This window comes from Peromyscus leucopus, chromosome 17 (genome assembly GCF_004664715.2).
Source record: "Peromyscus leucopus breed LL Stock chromosome 17, UCI_PerLeu_2.1, whole genome shotgun sequence".
In the NCBI taxonomy this organism is placed as follows: domain Eukaryota; kingdom Metazoa; phylum Chordata; class Mammalia; order Rodentia; family Cricetidae; genus Peromyscus; species Peromyscus leucopus.
In genome coordinates this window covers 15,978,782-15,998,322 of record NC_051077.1, presented here as the reverse complement: position 1 = coordinate 15,998,322, position 19,541 = coordinate 15,978,782, and the positions used below count along the sequence as shown (strand labels likewise).

At 41.6% G+C, this 19,541-nt stretch overlaps 1 protein-coding gene across 9 annotated transcripts in view; it reads left to right on the top strand.

The window, feature by feature from the left end:
• Unc5d (unc-5 netrin receptor D) overlaps positions 1-19,541 on the top strand; it is a 555,548-nt gene that overhangs the window by 443,152 nt on the left and 92,855 nt on the right. For 7 of the 9 annotated variants that reach the window (XM_028891808.2, XM_028891806.2, XM_028891805.2 and 4 more), the window contains 2 exons: positions 111-275; positions 18,894-18,926. In XM_028891808.2, coding sequence (XP_028747641.1) covers positions 111-275; positions 18,894-18,926 — 198 coding nt within the window. The remainder of the gene's footprint in view (positions 1-110; positions 276-18,893; positions 18,927-19,541) is intronic. The other 2 variants (XM_028891807.2, XM_028891802.2) reach the window with 1 other exon arrangement.

The window sequence follows — 19,541 nt, the reverse complement described above, 5'->3', positions numbered from 1 at the left end:
GTTCTCTCAGTTTGGTTTTATTGGGTTGGTGGTCTGTTTAAAGTGTGGGGAAAGTTTCCCAATAGTTGCTGATTTCTGCTAACAGTGGCCTCTAATATTTTCCTTTGAAGTGGACGGCAGCTGGGAAGTATGGAGTGAATGGTCAGTCTGCAGCCCAGAGTGTGAACATCTTCGTATCCGTGAGTGCACAGCTCCACCCCCAAGAAATGGGGGCAAGTTCTGTGAAGGTCTCAGCCAGGAATCTGAAAACTGCACAGATGGTCTCTGCATTCTAGGTAACACTGTCAATTTGATGTCTTCAGTATTTGTGGGTGATGTGCATATATCCATATGTTTTCAGAAGAATGTCCCAATCATAAGCTGGGTTTAGTAAAACAGCAGAAAGCCAATCACCAGAAATGAAAATGAATATGTATAAAGGCTGAAAATTGCATGGGTACATTTTTGGTACAGGTAGAGTGATGCTATTATTTTTTAATTTTTTGATGTGCTGGAGATGGGAGCTAGGATCATGTACACACTTCACAAATTCTCTATTACTGGACTACATTATTAGGCCAGATGGAGCAATTTCAAATACTTTATTACTGCCTACTAAGATAATATTTTCAAAGAAAGAATTTTTAAAATCTGAAACTTTTAGAAGCAACCACTTTTAAGTTTAGTGAAATCCTGATACTGGGTGCTGTGAATTTGTATCTCTAAAGAACTTCACAAAACTTTAAAATTCTTACTACATCTTTGGAGTCCAAGGTTTTCTGACAAGGAAAATGCATGGCACCTGTATCTGGCCAATGGTGAAGGGAGGGTGAATGACTGCTGATGGTCGAGGTTTTTGTCTCACATTGGTCTGGAAGAGCAGGGAGTGGGATGTTCATCTCTAAACTCCCAGGCCTTTGTTTCGTGTCTGATACCACACTGTTACTACCTCCAAGTGTCTCTCTGTGTGAGTGTGGAAGGCATGGAAGGATCTTGTCTAGTCAAGGAGAAGCCACTTTTAATATGGTGCTTTCTTTTATTCACATTGTGGCTCTGGACAACTCATTTCACTTCTTTCACTATAAGCGCCAAAACTTATATCCACTTTCAGTTATTAGCAGAGGCCGTATGTTGACATGCTGCATCTGAATCTTTCATGGAAGAGACTATATACTCAAGTCCTACGCACGTGGGCTAAGCTACAGTGATATTCTGTAGTTCCTTAAAAATGAGACTGGGGCCATCTATATTCTCTAGAACTAGATTGCTTACTTGAAGATTCCTTGTGTGATATTAAGCAAAGAAATGCCACAACTTAGTAGGTTGCAATCACTTTATGTATGCTATTGTTCATTAGGAAAAATGACACTGTGAAGGAAATACTTCTTTTGGATCCATTTCTTTGCATTCATGTGACTGGTGCTCTTGAAGGCATGTGATAAGTGCTGCATTTTCAGAATAAATCTGCAAGGATCATGCATTGTTTAAAATGGCTAATGCATTAAAATTAACACATTGATATCCACATTGCCTTTATTCGGTAATACAATTATTTAGTACCTGGACATGTCAGACCCAGTGCAAGGGGTGATGATCACAGACGACATAGCCAGAAAGTTCAAAGTTGAAACTTCTGTGCTCTCCATTAAGTGCACACCAGCCATCTACTTCTGCATACACTCAATAGTAAGATGGTTAAGGAAATGTGTTTCTGACAACCCTTGAATAGCACCAAACTTTTCTGAATCATGTCTTAGAGGTGTGACTGCTTTTTCACATTGTGGACATGTTTTTAAAGTGATACAGTTAAGATTGTGGATGTAATATGCCTTCGAAAAGATGACGGCTCTATAACTATTTGGCTTCTGGATGAATTTTGGATAGCTTTACTAATAAGTTTTACTCTAAATCATATGTTTGATTTGAATATATGACTTTAGGCTTAGTTATCTATGATGTAATCTGAGAGTTATGCATGAAAGACATAGTGCTTAGCTCTTAATGTAAGAAAGCAAGGTTATCTTATATGTTAATATTACTTGAATTTGTGTCATGATTCATGCTTATTTATCAGTTGAGTTAGAGTGCTGTTGAAGGCTAAAATAAATGATCAGCACTGATAGTGAACTGCTAAGAGTAGATCCCATCTTAAATCTGAGCTGACACAGTAGTCAATATTCTCCTGATAAATAGAAGCAGGAAGGTCACACATGTGATTCCAGCCTCTGGGCTCAAGGGTCAGGCAATGGGATTGCGAGGTCATGACTAATGTAGACTACAGAGGGAGACCCTGTCACAAAATAGCAAAAATAAAGTAAAATTCAAACAAACAAATAAACAAAGAGGAAGAGGGGGATTTTAGGGAAGGAAAGGGAAGGATTGAAGGGAAGGAAATGGAAGTTAAAAAAGGAAAAGGTAATTGAAGAAGGCTAACAAGCCCAGATATTTCAATCAGTGTCCCAGTTTCAAGTTCAGTGATTGGCTGACTGCTACAGAACCAATAAGATGTGATGTCCTAGGTTAAAGCCCAAAAGACAGAAAGAGCTTGCATTTCAGTTCAGAAACTGTCAGGAAGCACAATTCTTTATCACTTCTGGTAGGTTCAGCCTCCCTTTTTTGTTTTGTTTTGTTTTGCTTTTTAAGTCTTTAGCTCAATAGATGAGGACTATTCCTGTTACAATGTTTCACATGCTTTAATCAGTCTCCAGATTTAGAAATCACTGTCATTACCAACACTCTCACTCAAGTGTCTAGAATAAAGCAAACCCAGATAGCTGGAAATTCATGTCAATTCGAATCAAGTGGGCACATAAAATTATTCATCATAAATGTATATGTACTTGGAGATTTTTTTAAGGAGTAGTCTTTCATCTCTTGAGCAGTTGTTGGCCATAATTCAGACAGTGGCTTTGGGCAATTTATTGATTGAAGAAACCCTTTATCTGGACACTGGTAATGTGTAGGTTTAGGCACGCAGAGGCAGCTTTCTGAATACCCAGTTTGCATCTTGCTATAATGAAAATAAAATAGCCAGAAACACACCAAGGCTTTCATTGTTCTCAGATTATGAGGCACTCTGTTAAATCCCTCATGAGCTGAAAATGCAAGATGAGCTTTTCTCCTGATATTCAGTCTCTTCATTCCACTAACGGATGGCTGTTTCTAGCATCTCTTCCCTTCATATATGTGTATTAGGATATCTGAATATCTGTAATTGTACTGTGGTCAATATTTTTAGTTTAAAGAAAATGGGGAGATGAGTGAATTTGGAGGAGAATGAACTGTATCTACAATCTACATATCTGTTGGGAAGGGTTGACTGTTGAGAACAGCAGGATCTATTCTGTTTCTAGACAGAAGGTGGAGACCACTATTCACAGAATGAGTACCTTTTCACTGTCTTTGTGGGAAGCAGTAAGAAACAGTCCAGTTAAATGATATCAATATTACTCCATGCTATTCTTTCAAACTGCTTTTGGTGAAATAACTGTGTTCTCAAGGATACACCAAAGAAAGTTGGCTTTGATTAAAATAGCATTTGGCAACAGCTTTGCAAAACAGCACCTTTGCTGAAGGATCTAGGTCATGTTGCAATTTGAGAATTTCCTTCATACTCATTTTTTTTCCCCCTATGTGCCAAACATAACCCTATGGAACCTTCTTTTGGAAGCTTGACAATGACATTGTTCAGCTCTTGGATGACCTTCAATGATTTGATTTTACTTAGCTTTCAACAACATATCTGAATCTCCCCTGTTATCCCGAGGGCTCTGTTTCTCCTCCAGATGGAGCTGCCAGCTCTGAATGATCACTTCAATATTTGGGTATGATTGTTGCTTGGTCACTTGTGGCTGAATCACAGAAACTTAAAGTGTTGCTCTCATAGATGGCCACACCTAAATGCTCTCAACAAGAAAGTAAATGCCCCAAGACTGATGAGAATGAGACTGGACAGTTTTTGCCAAATAGAGGTGATTCCATGGATTCAAACTGCAAAGTAAACTGAACATCAAATCCCTTTGTGGTTGAAAATTGCCACTTTAGGGAAGAAAAATCATTATGGCAAGAAAGGATGATTTGTGTGGCATGCTTTCTGAGCTTAAACAGAACCTTCTATCTGTCTGACCATCATCTAATCAACACATCTTCTGTGTTTTGAGAATCACAGCCAGGACTAAGTAACCCATGTGTGCTTCATGGACAGGAACAGAAAGATTAGATGGCGGTTGTTTAGATGGATCCCATGGGATGGGAGCCACCTTCTCTGTGGCATTTTATTCTAGTAAGAAGAAAAGGGTGGGCTTTGGCTTGAGAAGATTAAATGAATCTGCTTCAAAAGAAGGGATTAGCCTCTAGATGTGTGGTGTGACTGAAGCCAGAGAAATGCCACTGGGGGTTTAAAGAGAGAAGAAGTCTTCGAGGTAGTGCTACCTGCAAACTAATCTGTCCCTCTTGTGAAGACAGAGCATAGGTCAGCTCAATATTGACAGCTTCGAAGAGGACAGTTGGGTTAAATGGTGGTTTGTTTTCATTTCTGATAGGCACATTGATAGGAAAAGTTTGAATGGATACTTTGGAAGCCACATCAAAGATAATGACATCTGTACAATGGTGGTTCAAATCAACATTCCCAAGCCCCAGCTAATAACATAACCACTGTGTTTATTGAGCCATCCACTTAAACAACCTGTGGAAATGCCTGAAAAGGTGAAGCTGTAATCGCATGAAAATAATGGTTGCTTTGTTAAGAATTTTCTCTGGCCTCATTGTTATCTATTACAGTAATTACCAGCCCTTCCCTTTATTTCTTAGGGCACTGAATTACAGACATTTTATTCTGGAAGAGCTCAGAGCATCTGGAGTAACTATATATTTTTTAAACCTCCTTTTTTTGCCAGTGGTTTATATAGAACCTTTACTTTACATATAAGATGATAACAGACAGGTGTCACTTTACCAACACCAAACTCATCTATTTCTTTCTGTGGGCAAAGATTTAGGAATTATAGTGGAATTATAGTTGTCGTTAGCTGAACTTAAATTTGAGAATGGGGTACACTGCATAACTGCTTAGTTCCAGCATCAAGTCTACATAGCAAAGACATGAAAATGACATTATCAAGATAATATCCTAACACAATTTATTCTTAGATGGCCATCAAGCAGCCTACTATTTCAAATTCTTCCTAAGCAGTTTGAAAATGGAAAGAAATAGTCCCATTCCATGTGTAGTACAGAGGGGCTAGGTCTCAGTAGTGGAATCTTTGTCTAGCATGCAGGCATGAGCCCTTGGATTCCATCTCCTACACTGCAAACAACTGCAAATCCAGCAGTGACTCACATTAATAGTGCTGTTCCTTTTGAAGAGAGACTTGGTAGTTTGCCTTCCTGCATAACAAAGGGATATCTCCCATATATCCCCTATATCTCCCATATATCCCAGGAAACACTGTCCCATTGTGGGACACTCCCCATTCAGAAGATTAGTTTACAGCAAGCTTTCAGGAGACAGTGGATCAACTCCAGGCTCAAGTTTCCATTGGGTTTAATTTAAAAAGAAAACTCATCAGAAACAGTGCAATCCTCCTGTGTCATAATGGAAGTATTCCTTTAAGTCCTACAAAGCTGAAACTTGTTTATTTTCTAAACTTTCACTTGTGTGCCATGGCCTGGGTAGAACTGAGAATAAAAAGGATGGACAGATAGATAGATGGATGGATGGATGGATGGATGGGTGGATAGATAGATAGATAGATAGATAGATAGATAGATAAAACATATGCAATGAATGACCATGGAACTTCTCCCTTAGTATCTGCCCACTAGATACTTTTTGATTTTGCCTTTTTCACAAATGAAAAGATGATGGTTTGTTTTAGAATGTAACCCCCTTTACAAATAAAGATTGGCCTTCATCCACTGGACCATAGTTGATGTGTGCCTTGAAAAGTCTTTCCCTTTCTCATCAGCTAGCTCTGAAACAATTAGAATGCCTTTTGTCACCAGGGCATTTTCCATTGGTCACCTCCCTTTCTTTTATTTCCCCATGGATCCATGCCACCTGTAACATATCCTGACAGAATAGCTCAGCTGAGAAATGTTTTTCCTGGTCTATCTTTCTCTCCTTCATCTACTTTCACCTCGTCCTACCCACTCCTCCCAGGGATGCTGTGATAGCTTTTTCCACTCTGCTTACAAACTGGTCAAGGGATTAGGCAGGGTATGCAATGCAGTACTTTAGCAAGAATGTATGGAAGCTCATTTGCCTTAAGCTCATCTCCTTAAATTTCTTCCTATCACAAGAAGAATCAAAGCAAAACCTGAAATATAAAGAGATTGGACTCTAAAATTAATTTGAGGCAGCTGGGGAGTAAGAAGACTGTTTTTACAAACCAGGTTACTTACAGGAAATAAAAAAAAAAAAACAAGAAAATATAACAGTATCTAAAAAAAAAAAAAAAAAAAAAAAAAAAAAAAAAAAAACCTTAACAAACAAGGACAGGTCTGCGACAATGCATAATGAGGAAATACAATCCTGACAAAGATTTAAAATGTGTGTCATAGGACCCACGAGTTGATTGGATGTAAATCCACTGGAAGGATAAAAGGAAACTTTTGCATGTAGTATCCCCAACAAGTACTGCCATTGCAGTGACTCTGAACTTGAGATTGTGGGAAAATGATGAAGGGCCAGCATCCTGAGGTGAGGCAGCAAGGAGAGAACTGGCTGAAGGCATCCAGAAGCAGAGCTACAGAGCCTTCCAAGTCCTCTGGGATGATGAGTTGAAAGTGGTCATTCTCTTTTCAAACGACTAGAAATGGGCATGAATTTAGGATTAGGATCAATGAAAGAATGGATCTTCCCCACAACTTAAACATCCATCCCAAGGCTAAGGGACCAGTTGAAGAATCCAGGCACTTTGGCTAGATTGCTTGAGCTCTAATTATGATTGATTTCCATAAACAGAGCTACTCGGAGCTAACTTCTTAGTTTTCCTAAGCCTAAATGTGATAACCTATGAACGGAAATTATTATATTATTAGCTGTCTTTTTGAAAAGAGGCAACCCCTGGAAGGCACATGCTGCCCATATTAAGCATTTATATTAATAACAAAACAACTGCACCCTGTGTATACAATTTCCAAAAAGAGATTCTTGTGGCAAGAAAATATAGATGTATATATAATATTTCCATGTTCCTCAGAAATATTGATAATGTGGCATTTTAAAGGTTTTATTTAAATATTTCCTACTGTATCTGATTAGTGTGTTTCTAATAAAATGAGATAACTTGTCATTAAAGTGTTTGAGAGGACACACTTTAACTGTTTCTGAGTCATAATTTGGGGGATACTGTCAGTTCAGAAAAGTAGTGTTGAGGAGAACCTGCATAGTTTGTGGGGACTCTTCAAGTGTGCCCTTCCTCGGCATGTATGGCAAGCCACTAAGTGGATGTCTCTCAATTCTCTTACCTTAACTTGGCCTAAGGATGTGGTCCCTTGTAGGAGACCAGTTGACTCTAAAGGCCACAACCAGCTCTATCATTTTATGATGTTGACAGTTACTAAGCATACTTAAGGGGAAAGCTCTAGAGAGAGAAGGCATGCCACCAGCCTGGCTGATCCATAGGCAAGAATGATAGTCTCCACCACATCAGGAGAGAGACGCCCTGGTTTGCAGACTCATCGGAGGCACCTGTTTTCTAATGACCTGACAACAAAGAAAGCATATAAAGCAATCCCAAATTCATCAATATAAACTCAAAACTCCTTCTTTATGGGGAGAGGCATCAAATCGAGCAGCATGCCCTTGTGAGGGTTCTGTAACGCTCATATCCTGGTCCCCAGACACTCCAGAGCATCTCTGATTCCACATCACAAAACCTATAGATTATCATCCATGATTTATTTGGTTTTTTTTTTTTTTGTGTGTGTGTGTGTGTGTATTTTTTGTTTTTGTTTTGTTTTGTCTTATGGCTAATAGGAATGACATTCAGTAACTGCTTCAGTAGTTAACCATGGTCCTTCTCTATTAGGGAAGTTTCCAGCATCCATAGACTTGTCATGTAAAGGATCAGTTCTATTAATTACAAATTCTCAGTTTTCGGTGTAATTAGTTCAAGATTCATCTGCACAAAACTCTGGGTTAAGAAATATTCATCTGGCCTAAAGAAAGATTTAATAACTGAGCTCATAGACTCGTTGGGCTATAAAAGAAATGGCAAGAACCCAATCATGGGGGTGATTTAAAACTGAGCAATCTACTCTGGTACAAAATTCAGTGGCCTCCAGGGTGTGCTGAACAAAGCAAATTAATCGAGATAGAGGACACCTTGTGTCTTGGTTCCACCTTCTCTCCTTAAATTACATATTAAATACATGTGTGTCTTTAAGAGAACAGAGAACCAGGAGCCATGAACTAAAGATGCCACTATCACAACTAGTTTCCTTCACTCTGGCCTCTCGCTTTCCCAGAGTGATGATGTCATCACATACAAAAAGAGATGCCCATAGTCTCAGGTGTTCATTGCACAGCAATGTTAGTGTTAGATGGAATGGAAAATTACCAACATCACTTAGAAAAATACAATAGATAGTAAATATCCCTGAGCTAGGAGTCAAGATTCCATGGTATGAGTTCAGATGTTTTGTTAACCAGCTGTGCCCATGGGCAAAATTGTGATATTGTACCCTGTAAAACAAGCACACAGTGATGCCTAAGTTCCATCAAAGCTCTGAGAGTTGAAATCATCATAAATTTAGGTCTTTGATACTGATCTCACATAGGTAGGTGCATATACAGACACATACATAATATGGAAATGAGTAAGATACCATGGTAATTTCAGGATTCAGGACCTTCATGTTATTTTCAGAAGTTTATCTAATTCTATCACACAAAGTTAACCATTTGAGAGGCCATTACGTGGAATATGGGACAACTTTTAACTAAGAAATAAATTGCGCTATCTCAATGAAAGAGGACACCAGACTCACTTGGCACCTAATTGTGTAATTTAATTTTCTTCCCACCCCCCCTACACATTCATCATTAGAAAGCTACCATGTCCCAAGAACACATAAAATGTGGGAAATGTGTGGACCTGGCCTTTTTACTGCTTGTGGTATAACTGAAATGCAAGGCTTAGCACTATGTCAGTCCACAAATGTTTACAAAACACTTGTTCTATTCAGTTCCTGTTCTTGGTGATGAACTAGGGGGAAGGGCAGCTTGATCTCTAACAGGAAACTAATATGTGGCCAACAGGAGGACTGGAATAGCTTCAAAAACAATATGGACTGGTTTTGATGGAACAGGCCTGTAATCCCAGACCTAGGGAAATTGAGGGAGAAAAGATGGCTCAGAAAAATCACAAAAGGGGAAGGGAGCGAGGGAAGGAGGGAGGATGTTTGGAACATGGATCTTCAGATTGTACTTTCTCTTAAAGGAGTTCTTTGTGAGCCAGGCTGCACCGCCCACACAGAGCTAGCACCAGTTATCTTCTGAGTAGTTGATAAGTCATTGTAGCCTTTCACCACCGTCCACTCCATTCCAGACTTCCCCTGTCCAACAACTAATGGATAACCTTTAAAACAGTAGGCCACTACCGTAAGGCTGCATTTAGGCTGGAGAGTCCCAGATAGGATTTCTTTTATCCAACTTTACTGAGATGAAGTCGACATTTAAAAGTTGTTTATGTTTACATGATACAGCCTGTTTGCTCCATGAATACTTGTGAAAGGACATCACTAATTACTTAGCATATTTAATACCTCTCATAAAGACCCACCCTCTGAGCAGATTTCAAGTGCACAGGATAATACTTACTATATTCACAAAGCTGGAAATTTCTTTTCATGACTTCCTGATCTGCAATGAAACTTTACATTTATCAAATATCCACTCTAGCCTTGCCTCACTCTATGGCTGCCAGCAACACTTTACTCTCAGGTTGAGTTTGTCACTTTTAGATTCCACATGGAAATGAGGCCATGCAGTATTTGTCTTCCTGTGTCTGGCCTATTTCACTTAGCATGGTGTCCCACGAGTCTTTACATTCCATTGTGAATGAAGGGAACTCTTCTGCAAAGTTTGAACAATATTATATATGATATACTACATGTATGTATACTTATATCACATTCTACTAGCTATCCACTATGTTTTCTGTATCCATTTAATAGTTGAAATTTAAATTGTTTCTCTCTTTGTTACAGTGAACATCTCAGAAATAACATGAGAATTCAGTTTGTCTTTTCAATGTGCTAATTTTGCTAGAATATTGAAAAGTACTTAAAATATCTGGATAGCACATTTGTCTTAAGTGATTATTTGCTCTGGACATCTTGTTCCATTTTTGGTGATTTGGTTGATTGGTCTTTTGTGGTGCTGAGGATAGAATGCAAGGCATTTTTCATGCTAGCCCAGTCCTCCCCCACTGAGCTCTATATCAGCCTGTTTGTGCTTTTGAATGTGTGTAGACATTTGTTGCAGACAAATGTAAGTATATTATGACAAAGCATCCTTGGCCCAGACAGGCGAGTTCGGCATGCATCTTCCCTGAAAACAGAGGTGGAAACCTGCCCTTTGCCACTTTGAAACCAGTTTTGAACAGAGAGGTTTTCAGAAATTCTGGAAAGGCTTTGTAGCAGTCGCAGAGCATGAGTACCATCACAGATTCACTGGGAATGGAGAGAGCATTGTGGAAGCTAGTATATTTCCATATGAATGAGGTCATGGACCACCTGGCTTTCTGTTCCTGGCCTTGCCCTGTGAACACAGTGATCTTCAAGTCCATCTATTGCTTTAAGTGACAACATTTCACCCTTTTAATGGCCAGATAGTGTTTGATTGTGTGTGCGTACCACAAAATATTTACCACAAGCTGTGGGGGGTCTACATACACCATGGTATAGCTAGAGAAGGAGAAAAGAGTCGGATATTAAAGTGGTGATTGCCAGCAAACAAAATGTGCTGTTTCAAAATAGCCAAAAGAGGGTATTTTGAATCTTCTCACATCAGAGAAATGATACACCTAGTAATGGACATCCTGATTACCCTGCACAAAGCAAGAATGCACATTACACCACATAACTAAGTACAGTTAATTGTCAGTAAAAATTAAAACTTAGGTTGACATGAAATCTAGAAATTTAGATGATTTAGCTCAAAATGAAACACAGAAACATCACCTGTAAGAATATTCATTAAAGATACTTATTTGTCTTAGATACAGTATTTGGAAAAAGGGGGAGCGGAGGAAAGTATACCTCCTAAATAGTTGGTAAACATGAGCTGTAGCAGAGGACAATGCTGGAGCCATTGTCATCAGATGTGACATCCATGAGCTGTCTGTGGTGGTGCCCTCTAACACCACCTGATTAGCATGATGGGATCTGGAATAAATCTTAGGTGGAAGATGCCAACAGAACTGCTTTTCACTTACTGACAAGTGGCCAACCAGGTAGGTTTTATTGTTTGTTTGTTTGTTTTTGTTTTTGCCGCTTGTCCCCAGAATTCCAATAATCAACCAGATTTCTCTGGGAAGTCAATGATTGTCTCAGGGGCATCAGCTGGAAGGTCCTAGGTGGTTTTGATCTCATACACAGATGGTATTTCAAAGGGACAGTAGGTCTCATGACGTGGCATGGGCTAGGAAGCTGGCAGGAGTTGAGAAGAGAGAGGAAGGCTTTGACCTGGCTTGTGAGAGGGTGAACATGTGGCCTTCCCTGGGTCCTGTGGTGGTATTGTGTTCCCCAAAATATTGTGTACTCTAATAAATTTATCTGGGGTCAGAGAACAGACAGCCACTAAATACAAAGGCTAGAAAATGGTGGCACTCACACCTTTAATCCTAGCATTCCAGAGATAGAAATCCCTCTGGATCTCTGTGAGTTCAAGGCCACATTGGAAATAGCCAAGCATGGTGACACACACCTTTAATCCCAGAAAGCCAGCCTTTAATCCCAGGGAGTGGTGGTAGAAAGCAGAAAGATATATAAGGCGTGAGGACCAGAAACTAGAAGCATTTGGCTGGTTAAGCATGTGGCTGGTTAAGCTTCAGGCTTTCCAGCAACACAGTTCAGCTGAGACCCATTCCGGATGAGGACTCAGAGGCTTCCAGTCTGAGGAAACAGGCCAGCTGAGGAACTGGCGAGGTGAGATAGCTGTGGCTTGTTCTGTCTCTCTGACCTTCCAGCATGGACCCCAATAACTCGCCTCGGGTTTGATTTTATTAATAAGAACTTTTTTTTTTTTGGTTTTTCGAGACAGGGTTTCTCTGTGTAGCTTTGCGCCTTTCCTGGAGCTCACTTGGTAGCCCAGGCTGGCCTCGAACTCAAAGAGATCCGCCTGGCTCTGCCTCCCGAGTGCTGGGATTAAAGGCGTGTGCCACCACCGCCCGGCTTAATAAGAACTTTTAAGATTCCTGCTACAGGGTCCCCTCTGACTTATCAGGAAAGCATAAGGAGGGACGCATGCATACATGCATGCATGCAGTCATGCATGTGTGCACACACATACATACACATACAGGATAAGTAAGAAAAGCTCTGCCTTCTACTCTTCTATTCTGCATTTTGCTCATTGGACAGGCTTAGCATGCACACAAATATTGGTAGCTGTATTTCTGTGTGTTTGAACACCCAGGAGGCCAGAATCCCAACCTGTCAAGCCAGTGTCTGCTTGACACTCAGGCACCCTGGGGTGGTCAATGTAAATCAGGCCTCCCTTTTGTCTAATTATTTCTCTTCAGCACTAACATAGGCTAACACAGGCCATCAGGAAGGCCCTGGGACTTCCTGTAGCCTTGGGTGGTATTCAGAGGGCATAAAATTGGCTGATAATTATTGCCAGCTATGGGGAAAGAGATAATAAATGGATAAATGAAACACACTAATAATCAATAACCTACACCTCTTTTCCTCCCTATCTTCAAATAATAAAGTGACTTTTAATCAGCCTTTCTGAGTGATTTATTCTGTTTTGCATTTATGTGTCTGTGGTATGCACTATATATGGATGTATGTATATTATAATGTATATGTGTGTGTGTGTGTGTGTGTGTGTGTGTGTGTGTGTTCATGTAGGCCCAATATTAAATGAAGTAACATCCTGGATCACTGTCCATTTTAATTTATTGAGGCAGAGTCTCTCACTTGAACCTGAAGTTCATCCATTTGGCTAATCTATCTATTCTGCTGGCTCTAGGGATCCCCGCCTACATTCTGGGATTGCAGCTGGGCCACCATGCCCACCTAGCGTACATGTAATAGGGATGCACACTTAGATTTTCACACTTGCTTGGGGTGATTTCCCCCACTGACTCAGCTCTCTATTATTCTTGCTGTGAATCTACAGTTGCAATGGCACATAGACTGCATAGACTCATCACCTTCTAGCATGGCACATTCTAGGGACCTGGAAATAACAGGGATCGCAGAAGTTTAAAATGTATAAAATCAAAACATATAAAATGAATAGTTTAATTTTTTTAACTTACTCTGTGTTTTATTGACTATAAGGTAAAACAAACTGCCCAGAGAGGTGTGTGCTAATGAAGTCATCACCAGAGATGGCGTGGTCTGCATCTCTGAGGCAGGAGGCTTTTCTGGGAGATTGGAGTGTGAAGGGGTGTCCCAAAGAGAAGCAATGCCATGAACCAAAGCTTAAAATGGGGCTGGAGGTTAATAGATTTCTCCCACAGTTACACAAGTTTCCTTGAGGATCTCTAGGAACGAATTCATACTTGTTGCGGCGGGTGGGACCATGAAAGCAGAACAGTTGGCTAGGGTCCGAGCAGCAGAGGATCGGGGTTAAATATTGTTTGCTAAGACTAGAAGCTGTTGTAACAAACAAGGGAACAGCCAGAGCATGGGCAAAAACGACCAATTATTCCACATTTGTGTCAACTGAACAACGTGAGTTTGAAAAATGGGTAAAGAAAATGACAATAAAAGAGTTGGTGTGCATATTTTAGAGACAGAAAGGGTTTCAAAGAATGAAATCTACAGAGAAGGAAATGAAAGCGGTCTTTGGAAATAAAAAGAAAGGAAAGACGGTCAAATGTTGACTATGGTGACAAGCTTGGGTTGCAGTCTGGGGAAAGAGCTACTGTCCTGCATATTGTCTACCTTAGTGGCCCTATGAGTCTCAGAAGCCATGCAGACACTGGGAACTAATGTATTTATTCAGTGTTTGAAACCGAGGGGCACAGGTGTCATAGAATCATGGGCCACGGCATCTGAAGAATTGTGAGGTCAGAGATGGAGTCTATCTGTCCAAGTGTGCTGCCTCCTCAGGCCTGCTCTCTCAACTCCCCAGCATGTGAGTTACATGAGGCTAGCCACATTTGGTTTCCAGTGGGGGCTACCTGCCAGTGCGGGGCTTTATAAATAGCTTTCCAGAACAATGGATTCCATGGAAATGCTTTGGGAACTTAGATGGAAGAAACAAAACAAAGACTAAAGTAAGGTAGAAGAGAATGAATTATTACCAAAGGTAAAAAGTAAAGCGCTTCCTCCCTCCCTCCCCTCTACCCTTCCATCTCTTATCCCTCCCTTTCTCCCCTCTACCCTCCCACCTCCCATCCCTCCCTCCCTCCCTCCCCGTTCCCATCTCCCATTACTCCCTCCCTCCCTTCTACCCTTCCATCCCTTATCCTTCCCTCCCTTCTCCTCCCATCTCCCATCCCTACCTCCCTCCCCTCTACCTTTCCATCTCTTATCCCTCCCTCCCCTCCTCCTTACATCTCCCATCCCTCCCTCCCCCCTCCCCTCTACCCTTCCATCTCTTATCCCTCCCTCCCCTTCTCCTCCCATCTCCCATCCCTCTCTCCCTCCCTCTACCCTTCCATCTCTTATCCCTCCCTCCCTCCCTCTCCTCCTCCTTTCATCTCCCATCACTCCCTCCCCTACTCTTCCTATCTCCCATCATTTCCTCCCTCCCTCCCTCCCCTATACCCTTCCTTATTTCCCATCCCTCCCTCCCTCACTGCCTCCCCTCCACCTTTCCATCTCCCATCCCTCCCCCCCTTTCTCTCATGCAGATATACACCTTTACACATTCATATACTGGTGTGTGGGGTGGGAGTCACAAAGCCTTATTTACATTACAGTAAATAATAATAATGACAAAGGCAGAAAGCAGAACAATGAGCTATGAATTTCCTACATGAAAAATGATGACTGGCAATTTCCTATATTTTCATGCTACCACATATGTAAGCATGCATATGTATGTTTAATATCATATACCTAAAAGTCAGAGAAAATCCTAAGCATGGATATCTGGCTTAACATGGACAGTGTTTCTTCTGTTTGGTGATTTTTTTTTCTCCCTTTGTGCCTGTCTAGGCTGCCTAGTACGTAAACAGCAAAGATGATTTTCTAAGACACAACATGTTAAGACACGGCTGTTAAAAATTCCTTTGATGCATTCACTTGTAAATAAGGCAGAGCTATCATTACTGACCATCTATTTCCGTCCACCTTTTTGCCCTCCCAGGGCTTAAGGCAAACCTTGAGAAGTGGCTTTGATTTCCCAAAACCACTGTGTAGCTGCTACTGCCTCCAAATTGCGCTATTTCAATGCTTGTCAAATAGAAAAGCGACTTTCCTAGGCCTCTCTGCTGCCACCTCCCAGCCCCTTAGGGAAGCAGAGACTAACTGGAGTTGACCACACACAGCCCCTGATTTCTTGCCAGGAAGTAGTAGTAATCACAAAAAACACAAACCCCAATTAATCAGGACCTCTTGGAGTGGGGCCCAGGCATGGGTGTTTATTTTAAAAGCTCCCCAGGTGATTCTAATGCGCAGCCAACATTAAGAACCATGGCCCTAATGGATTAATTTACTAGGGGGCCATTTGAATGCGGCCTTTGGAGAAGGGGAAATTAAAGTGGAGAGGATTTGGTTGACCAAGGCCAAGTTGTTTTGTGGCCTTGAGCTTTGTGAGAGGATGATTATGCAAACAGAATAAAAATAACAGTGTGGAGTGGGCCAAGGCTTCAAAGTTGGAGAGGTCGCTGGATGGCCTTCTCTAGCGCCCGCAGAGGGCCTATGTCAAATTCAATGTCTTACTGGGGAGAACCCTGTGCTGTGCCAGCTTCTCTCAAGAGATTCTTATTTCACAAAATACAGCAGAACCCAATTTTGATGCTAATGCCAGGGGACTAATGTCTTTGGGCTCCAGAGCTTTCCGGCCTTTTCTACCGGATGGCCATTGAAACAGAAGACACACTGGCCAGTAGCACAGTGGCCCTTTGGGGGCATTTTACACTGCGGCAGGAAACCATTATGAATGGCTTCTGTTCCCATGGCATCGGCTGCCCTTCTGAAGACTAACACTGGTGGATGGAGACAAAGGGTCCCTAGAGGATTTCTGGATCCCATTCTTCTTCCACACGTCAAGAAACTACGCTGTGACTTAGTTTGGCCTCACTGTGCAGACACACTAGTTGAACTGCCATTCAAGTACCCCCCACACACACACACCCTCAAATCAGTGCACTTCCTGATCTGGCATTGTGACCTGCCTCCCAGCAGGATCACAAATAAACATCATGTTAATGGGCTCCTAACCATTATCATAGTTTGAAATTACTTTCTCGACCAACATTTATTGCAGTTAGTAAATCAAACCTGTGTCTACCCTGCGCTTCATGGCCCTGTATGTACCCTGCTTAATCCTGAATACCAAACTTTGAGGGAGTTTCCATGCCTGGTTCTCTCTAAGAACACTGAATTCACACAGACAAGGTACACAACCCCTAAAATCAAGTCCAGTTCAGCCCCCCAAGTCTGTGTGTTATCTGCACAGTGCCACATTACGAAATACCTGGACATCAGAGCTGGGTCAGAGGGAAATGCAGAATCCTCGGCCTTGTGTGCAGGGTTCTCTGCCTCCAGATCTTAACCCTTGGCTTCTCAGTCACATTCACTCATATTTCAGAGCTATTCGCGCTAGAATTCCACCACCCGCTCTTTCTCACAACTTGGCTGTCGATGAGTTTTTCTGAGGCTCCATCTTGCATCTCACCTGTTTTTTAATGGCATTTCGTTTTGTTCCCTGGCTCAATCCCCATTTCCATGGTTCAGAAGAGAAAATACGGTTGAGCTTAGCCAGAGTTCTAAACAGATGTCCCCCAACTCCTCATGCGGCTGTGGCGATGTATCACTTTTAGACGTCTTAGGCCTGGCCTGCCAGCCATGCGGCGCCTGTGCGGGATGCTTTCAGATGCCTCGCAGTAAGCAAAAAAAAGGAAGCTCTGCTGAACCTGCCAAAGTGGTTGCCTTCTAATTCTTGAGAGTGGTAGCATCTGGATGTCTCAGCTGCCACCTGCTCTCAGAGAAATATGTCTAGTCTGTGTGGTGAGGGGCATGCCAGGGTTCTTAGAAACCTAAAGGAAAATCCTACATGAGCATGTCAGTATAAATAATATATCGTCTTGCCAGAAATTGTTCATTTTGAAGACAGTACCCACTGCTGCCTCATTCTCCTGTACTATTCCGTAATCCATATACAGGAGTATGATTTGCATCCAACTTGTAAAATCTACTTCTGTCACAGGTCAGGCAGCTAAGCCCACAAAGGTCATATTCAAAGCACACTGCATTTATGTACTATAAGAGCTTTCTGTCGTTATCAATATGAAATTCAGAAGTGAGTTTAGTTGGCGGAAATTCCTAGGCAAACGGACCACAGCAGCCTATCTGCCTAGGAGGGATTACTATGCAGTCAGTCAAATAATATTTATGATGTTCTAAAATGTGTAGCATGCTGGGTTTGTTTTTGTTAAAACCACAATGAAAGCCTCACTCTCTATGGCCATCTTCAGGCTCACAGAGAACAAGTCTACAGATGGTAGCCTCTTATGACCCTAGCACCATGAGTCGGTGAATGATCACCAATGACCTTGACCTGTGTAGGCTGACAGTGTTCCTTGGAAGCCTAGAAGAGGACTATGAGAGGGACAGACCCCCCCTGTGAATGCAAGAGGCTCTGCAAAATGTTAAATCCTGGCATCTTGATCTGGCGTCTGGAAAGTGCTCATGTCTGCCTTCAACGGTGGGATGATGTTTAGCCCGAGTTGGAACCAAGAACAGGAGGAAAGAGGGGGACCCTGGGCAAAACAAAGTAAGCCACAGGCACCAAAGTCAGTGTAAGATTCAGAATTAGATGCTGGTGGGACACGGGACCAGACAGTGCTTGGTGGACACAGAGCGAGCCTTGGGAAGAACTGTCACAAACACCTCAGCTGACTCTGACCTCTGAGGTCCAGATGAATGCCATTGCCTTTCACTGCCACGTCCCACCAGCTTGCTGCAAAAACAGTGACACCTTCTTCACTGGCAGAGACAACACGCATTTAAACAGATGAGGGAGGGAGGAAACAGAAACCCAAATCCAAAATGCTCACACCACCACATCCACAGCCCCAGGGAATGGCTCAACAGGCCGTTTGGAAGTTTACATCTAGACCGTGATTACTGCAAACCAATGCAGGCTCCCTTTAAATATTTATTCCCTGGTTCATTTTTCTGTCTTCCTGTACAGTGAAATGGCATCTCTTACCTGAGCAGTCGGCTCACTGGGCATTAAAAGGAGCAGGCAGCCAGCTCCTTGCACTTATCATGCAGATAAGAATCGAGCAGAAGCAGCAGAGAAAAATATGCTAGCCAAACTGAAGAGAAAATATATTCTTAAATAAAATAATCATCATATGGAAAAAATTCAAAAAGGGCAAATAAAAAATTAGAATGCAAAAGAAAAATGTGGGCCCCACAATCCATATTGCCTGCAAATCGGAGAAAATGTATCATTTATAGAGGTCCATACAAAGTAATACAGGGAATATATCTGCTCCATGTAAATTTATTAAATGCAACTTTCTCTTTCTCTTTCTTTCTTTTAGATAAAAAACCTCTTCATGAAATAAAACCCCAAAGTAAGTTATTTTTCCTCTTGTGAATATAATTTATTCTCATATTTGCTGCCTTACTGTTGTATTTGTTCAGGAGCTGAGCAGAACTGAAGTCCTCTGACAGATCCAGGGCTTTCGGGGCCTCTCCTCACTGAGTTTGGAGTCGCATATCAGAGGTTTAAATCAAAAAGAAATATGCACACCCTTCCCCTCCCTCAAAGCAAAAGTAAATCTCTCTTCTTGATTCTTTCTGCCTATAAGTCCATTTCTCTGCAAATGTCATCTAGGATTCTTATTTCTGGAGAGATTTATAGCATTAAAATTAATAAATATTTGTCAGTACATGCATGAAAGCAGACTTGTGGGCAAACGTCTGGCTCCTAGCCCTTCCAGGAAGAAGCAGGGAAGGAAGGGTTGGTTCTGGAGAATATAAAGCACAGAATCTCACCTGCTGTGGCATCCATGGTAACTAAGTAGATTAGGAGCCCGCACTCCACAGTGAAATAAGTCCAAGCTGACTGTTGGTGTTGGCTTCAGTTCCCTAGCTACAGGCTTGCTTCCTGAGGATGCCTTTGCATTATTTCTGTTTTGCAGCCAGGGGATTTAGAGAATGGAGCATGGCTTAAATGGTTGGAAGCT